Source organism: Nematolebias whitei, chromosome 7 (genome assembly GCF_014905685.2).
Source record: "Nematolebias whitei isolate Nwh7 chromosome 7, NemWhi1, whole genome shotgun sequence".
NCBI classification, from domain to species: Eukaryota; Metazoa; Chordata; class Actinopteri; order Cyprinodontiformes; family Rivulidae; genus Nematolebias; species Nematolebias whitei.
In genome coordinates this window covers 50,033,196-50,039,461 of record NC_056504.1, presented here as the reverse complement: position 1 = coordinate 50,039,461, position 6,266 = coordinate 50,033,196, and the positions used below count along the sequence as shown (strand labels likewise).

At 47.6% G+C, this 6,266-nt stretch overlaps 1 protein-coding gene across 1 annotated transcript in view; it reads right to left on the bottom strand.

Moving 5' to 3' along the window:
• Window positions 1–875: 875 nt before the first annotated feature.
• The window catches only part of LOC119412694 (protein SSUH2 homolog), a 7,698-nt gene continuing 2,307 nt past the window's right edge, over window positions 876–6,266 (bottom strand). The window contains exons 2-12 of the mRNA XM_037679731.1: window positions 5,206–5,301; window positions 5,035–5,125; window positions 4,831–4,960; window positions 4,365–4,425; window positions 3,488–3,612; window positions 3,353–3,415; window positions 1,985–2,064; window positions 1,801–1,893; window positions 1,621–1,726; window positions 1,329–1,436; window positions 876–1,030 (exon numbers count right to left, since the gene is read on the bottom strand). Coding sequence (XP_037535659.1) covers window positions 896–1,030; window positions 1,329–1,436; window positions 1,621–1,726; window positions 1,801–1,893; window positions 1,985–2,064; window positions 3,353–3,415; window positions 3,488–3,612; window positions 4,365–4,425; window positions 4,831–4,960; window positions 5,035–5,125; window positions 5,206–5,301 — 1,088 coding nt within the window. The 3' untranslated portion in view covers window positions 876–895. The remainder of the gene's footprint in view (window positions 1,031–1,328; window positions 1,437–1,620; window positions 1,727–1,800; window positions 1,894–1,984; window positions 2,065–3,352; window positions 3,416–3,487; window positions 3,613–4,364; window positions 4,426–4,830; window positions 4,961–5,034; window positions 5,126–5,205; window positions 5,302–6,266) is intronic.

Here is a 6,266-nt window from a genome sequence, read left to right as displayed (position 1 = left end):
TTTGGACCGACGATCGATTGTTTTGGACCGACGATCGATTGCTTTGGACCGACGATCGATTGTTTTGGACCGACGATCGATTGTTTTGGACCGACGATCGATTGTTTTGGACCGACGATCGATTGTTTTGGACTGACGATCGATTGTTTTGGACCGACGATCGATTGTTTTGGACTGACGATCGATTGTTTTGGACCGACGATCGATTGTTTTGGACTGACGATCGATTGTTTTGGACTGGTGATAGATTGTTTTGGACTGGTGATCGATTGTTTTGGTCGGACTGATGATCGATTGTTTCGGACTGACGATCGATTGTTTTGGACTGACGATCGATTGTTTTAGACTGACGATCAATTGTTTTGGACTGTTGATCGATTGTTTTGGTCGGACTGATGATCGATTGTTTCGGACTGATGATTGATTGTTTCGGACTGATGATCGATTGTTTCGGACCGATGATTGATTGTTTTGGGCCGATGATCGATTGTTTTCGACCAGTGATTGATTGTTTTGGACTGAAGATCGATTGCTTTGGACTGACGGTCGATTATTTTGGCCTGATGATCTATTATTTTGGGCTTGAACCACGTCAGTAAGGTGCTATTTATATGACAGACCTTGGTGGCAGGCCTCAGACTGATGAAGGCTTTCAGATGAAAGAGGAAACGTTTCTTCCAAAGAAGAATCTGTCCAGATGAGCTGATTTAACCGTTTAGTGAATAAAATAAGAACTTGTCTTCAGACGCGGCGCAGGTCGGCTGCCTTCAAACAGATGTTTCTGTAAACTGAGTAAAATACACCATATGGTCTATAGTTGTTTAGATAAACAGATTTTTACTTCATAAAAACAAAAGGCTTCGTGTGTCAGGGGTCACATGGGAACATGTAAAACCTAAAGCAGGGTGCAGGCGGTGGGGTACTTGGAGGTGAACACTTTGTTCTCCGTCCCGTACACGAAGAAGCTGTAGTCCTTCCCGCTGTACGAGTAGAAGGCGTGAGTCAGAGGGACGAGCTCGATGGTCTGACGCTGTGGAGAACAGAAGGCGGCCATGACGTGTGGACCGTTTAACCTCACAGAACAATCCGAGATTCAAATACAGTAAATGTCTGTTCTGATCGCTCAGAAACAAACTAAATGTTTCTGGACCAAAGTCCAAAAAGATTCTGCAAAAGGTAAGGTGCTGAACACGCAGCGGTAACTCTGCAGAACTGAGCTAAGGGTTAGAGTTCAGTCCGTAGAAACTAAAAACACGTTTTTTTATTTCCAGAAGGGAACTTTTTGCAGTTCGAACCGTTTTCTGAGCTCGGGGTGAGAAGGTTTGTACCTGCTGCAGGATGCGGCTGGTGGAAGTGAAGCGAAGCAGGTGTTCGTTGGTGAGTTTGGTGGAAACGTCACAGATCTCCTGATCAGGAAAACCCTGGATTGGATACACCTGAAGGAACACGGAATAAACAAACAAACAAAAGCTGCTGAACATTAAATACAATATTTCTGTCAGACTGAAATCGGCTGAATTGTAAAAAACTTGTTTTTCCATAAAGGCACAGCTGAAGATGTTAACATGATCAGACGTTACATTTAATGTTTAAAAAGCAGAAAGTGGCGTTTCTTTTTACCAGAACGTTCTCGTCGATGAAGAACGGATCTCCTGAAACTTTCTCAAACTTCCTGTCAGGGAAGTCCGGCTGGCGGTCGGGAATGAAATGACTGACGTGGTTCTTCCTGCGCACATAAAAACCAAATCAAAGACGTGAAAACCAAGCGAGGACCAGGAGACCGTGTGCTGGCGGACCCACCATGTGACTGTGAGCTGGATGAAGTGCAGCAGGTTCTGAGCCCCGTGGCACACCGAGCACGTTCTGTAGCCGTCGCCTCGGCAGCTCAAACACCTGAAGAAGTAAAACGTTTCCCTCACAGCTTGATTCGTATAAAACTAAATCAAAAGCATGAAAATAAAGAGAATGTCACGTGACCTCTGACCTTTTGCGCCCTCGACCGTGACAGGAAGTGCATGGTTTTTTCCTGGATCGACCGAGGCCGTGACAGAACGTACAGCGCTTCTGGTAAACGAGCAGAGAGACCAATCAGAACAAACCTTCATACCAGACCCAGAACTTTTCTCCAACACGCTGCGACCAGCGGTCCGACACGACACTGAGCAACTGAAGTGTTAAACCCGGTCCTGTTTGGACCTCCAGCTCAGGTCTCACAGCAGAACCATGGTTCAGACTTGAAACGGGTCACAGGAAGTTGGACTGAGCTGCTGTTTTCACATTTTTAGCTCTTGACATGATTTTAGGACAAAATGTTCAACTTTCTGTTTGATGACATCACAGTTTTTTTATTTTAGATGTCTGAACTTTTTTAATGTTTTGCAAATAAATTCTTAAAAACTTCCACAACTTTAACTTATATCTCCAGATAAACACATGAAAATGTAGACGTGCTACCATCAGAGCCTTCTGCTGCTCACAGTTCAGGAAGGTTTTATTTTTGACTTGTACCTTTCATACGGTGACCCTTTGTCCGAGGCTCACTTTTTAGTCTGTATATCTGCCTCTCCTTGCGGTGCTGTCAGGGTGTGGGGTTACCACGGTGACCCTGATGAGTCACCAGCAGCTGTTTTAAAGTTTTTATTTTTGACATCAAAAAGCATTTTATATAGTTTCGTTAATTTTAAAGCTGATGTTGAATTTTTGGGCCGTAGCTGTTGCACCACTTCATTTATCAATAAATAATTAATTTTTTTCTTTGGTTATTGAAATTAAAACAGTTTTGTGGCAAGAAAAATCATTAAAAATATTTCAGATTTAAAGTATTCTATACGTGACCTCCACCGACACTTTCTGATCAAAACACATCGTTTTTAATTAATAAACTGAACCAGTATGAACCAGTTTGAACCAGTTTGAACCAGTATGAACCAGTTTGACATGACTGTCAGGGAGAGGGCGGGCATCGGAGGAGAGGGCGGGCACCAGAACCATCTTAGCACCAACACAACTGTTTTGTTTTATTTTGGAGTAGCTGCTGGTGGAGCATCAGTTTTGTTTGGTGTTTCTTCAGACCGATGATGAAGACTTCCAGGTGGAGGGTGAAACGTCTCAGCACAAAAAAAAAAGAAAGCGTCCAGATGACCTGACTGAACATGGCTGGATTTTATACCTGGATTATTGAGCATGGACTTTGGTGAATAAACTGAAAAGTTTGTAAGTTGATTTGACGAGCAGCTGAAAGACCTTCACACGTGACTAAACACCAGCTCTCAGATCTTTCTGGGTTTCAGATCTTGTATGGAAGCTTCTGAACGTCCCAGTTTCCGTCCGCAGGCGCAGCAAATGATCTCACCATGCCTCTGCCGAAGCAGCCGGAGCAGCGAGTTCTGCCGCAGCCTCGACACTTGTGGCACACCTGAAACACATCCACACGTTACTGCTCCAGGACACGACCTGCAGCGGCTCAGGGAACCTGAACGGGACAAACCTTCACGAACGACGAGTGCGGCACTCGGATCTTTTCCGCCTTGTCGGTGTAGATGGGAGGCGTGGACACCGGGACGTCCCACGGTGGAGGACTCACACCGTGCTGAGGACCGTCCACCGTCTGACCTGATTGAACACCAGAAATGAGTCGAGGGGGTTCGAGTCAAAATAATCCCTGAGGTCTCTGCTGGTCTCTCAGAGGTCAGAGGTCACACGTCCAAACTCCCATCAACTTCCATTGTATCTGAGCTCAGAGTTTTCTCCCCCAAACAGGAAGTGAAGGCTCCTTCTAACCTGCCATATCTCCTCCATAAAACCCTGTAGAACCCTCAGACAGAAACTGTGGTACCATCAGAACCATCTGCCGCTCACGGGTCAAGAAGTTCTAGGATCAGACTTACAGTTTTCCCACAGAGACTGTTTGTCTGAGGCTTACTTTTTACTGTGTTTCTGCCTGATTTGCTGCTGTGTGCTGCCCCTCCCCTTTCTATCACCAAGGTAACCAGTGACTCAGCAGATTGGGGGTCTTTTATATTACCCAGCATGCTTTTCTTCCTCCTCTGTTTCCGTTATGGCCGCCCCCACAGATCCTTCATGTCTCTGATCGGACCGACTACTTGACTACTTGTGTTCAGGAGGATTCAGTCAGAGGGTCGGCAGGAAACAGGAAAGGGACTGAAGTTGGATTTTCAAAATAAAACTCAGAGATGATCTTTGAAATAAGAGTCTGGCTCTGTCACAGCATAGATTATTGTCACAAAATAAAATGCTAAATTCCTGTGAGGCCTTAGAGCAGGAAGTGGTTTGAGTCTCACTGACACCCTTCAAAGGTTCTTTAAACATTTTCTAGTTTTTTATTTTGTTGTGAATTTTTTTACCGTTGTAGGGCTCAAAGTGCCAGGCGCTGGTCCTGGTCTCGGTGTAGGTCTCCAGTCGATACTGCAGGAGGAACAGGAAGAGAGTTGGAGTGAAGGATTCTGGGAAGATTTCAGATTATTAATCTCCCAGATGACTCATGGCAGTGAAATGTTTCTGACTGAGGGGTTCAGGTTCTGAAGCTGCTGGTCGGCCTGATCTGGACCAGAACTCCCCCCAGGTGAGCTATTGGGTCGACTCCTTTCATGACCCAGATCCTGCAGGGCAGCCAGAACTTTTCACATTAAAGTATTAACATCTTTACCTTTCGGAAACCTTGTACGCTAAAGTAAAAATAATTTTTGTGTCACCGTGGGAACATTTCCTTTAGTTGTGGAATTTGTTGTAAGTTAAGGGGAGTAGCGTTCTGTTCACGGTGTTTTCAGATAAATCTTCCTCCATTCGTCCGTGTGAGGGACCAGTTCTTACCCGGTACACCGTGATGGGTTTCAGCTCCCTGAACGTGAGGTTCCGGGCTGGTTTGGAGCTGTACTTCCACTTGGATCCCACAAACCTGAGGAGAGCGTCTCGGGCCACGTCCTCCGACACCGACGGGACCCTGCGGGAGGACCACAGCTCATCTGTTAGTTCACCCAGACCTGGTCCAGATGAACGGGCCGTGCTGGTGGTCACCTGATGGTGGGGACCGAGGTGCTCCGGTTGAGCTCAGGTTGGGGGTTGTAGGCAGGGGGAGGCGGGTGCAGCGGGTCTTCCTCCTCTGGACCTGCACAGCAACACCAAAACAAGAGACGAAAGGAGGAGAAATGCTGAAAATAACTCCGGAGCAAACAGGAGAACGCTCACCTCCTCCTCTGTGGCCCTGATACCCATGGATGTCCTCCAACCAGCCAGGAGGGGGCGCAGACGGTCCCTCCTCTGGTATGTTTGGATCAAATGAGCCTGAAAGGACGAGCAGAAACCATCACACCTCCACCACCGTGCTTGACAGTTGGTGTTTGCTGCTGTGCATTGTGGGTAAACGTCTGTTTTTTGGTCTGGTTCTGTTCCAGAAGTCTTGTGGTTCATTGGCGGACTGGAGTTCTGTAGAGCGGTTCGTGTTTACCACGAACCTCCAGATGTTCAGCCTGAGCTCGAACACCACCGACCAGCAGCGCCGCCTCCTCCGTGCGTCTCCCTTCACCTCTCTGCAGCTGATTGGTTGATAAAAATACAAACGCAGTCATGCTGTAAACAATACATCTGGCTGGGGGATAAAAATATCAGCGAGAAGGTGTTTCCCCAAAAAGATCTGCTGTGAGATGGACAGAGAGTGAGAACAACGTGAGGGAAGGAAGGCGAGCGATGGAGCCTCCAGCAGAAACTCCCGAGGCGGAGAGGGAGCCTGAGAACAAAACCACCTGATTAGAGACCAGAACCACACAATAAACCTCCTGGACCCTTTGTGGTATTTCCTGATACATGCAGCACCCCCTGGCCTGGCCCCAGGAGGAGGCCTTGGTACCTCTGGTCCAGGCAGGGTATGGTGGTCCCTCCTTGGCCTTGTCGTGCTTGTGAGGCCGGTGGACTCGCTCTTCGTCTGGACCCTCAATTAAAACACAACCAGAGGGAAACTGACCCTGAAGACATGAACCCCGAGGCTCTGAGACACAAAGACCCCAACCTCAGCCAGGTGGGGATCCAGGGAGGGGCTCATGAAGGCTGGACTCACCTTTAGGGATCAGGAGCTGAGCTCAGCGATGTGGGAGGAGCTTAGAGTCGCTGCTGCTCCATCAAAAGGATGAGCTGGTTTGAGCAGGTGGGAAAGAAAAGACTTCTGGACGTCTTTCAAGGGAGGGGTTTCAGACATGTCCCACAGACAGGACACCCCGAGGAAGACGTGTCCCACTGAGAGGACACCCCGAGGA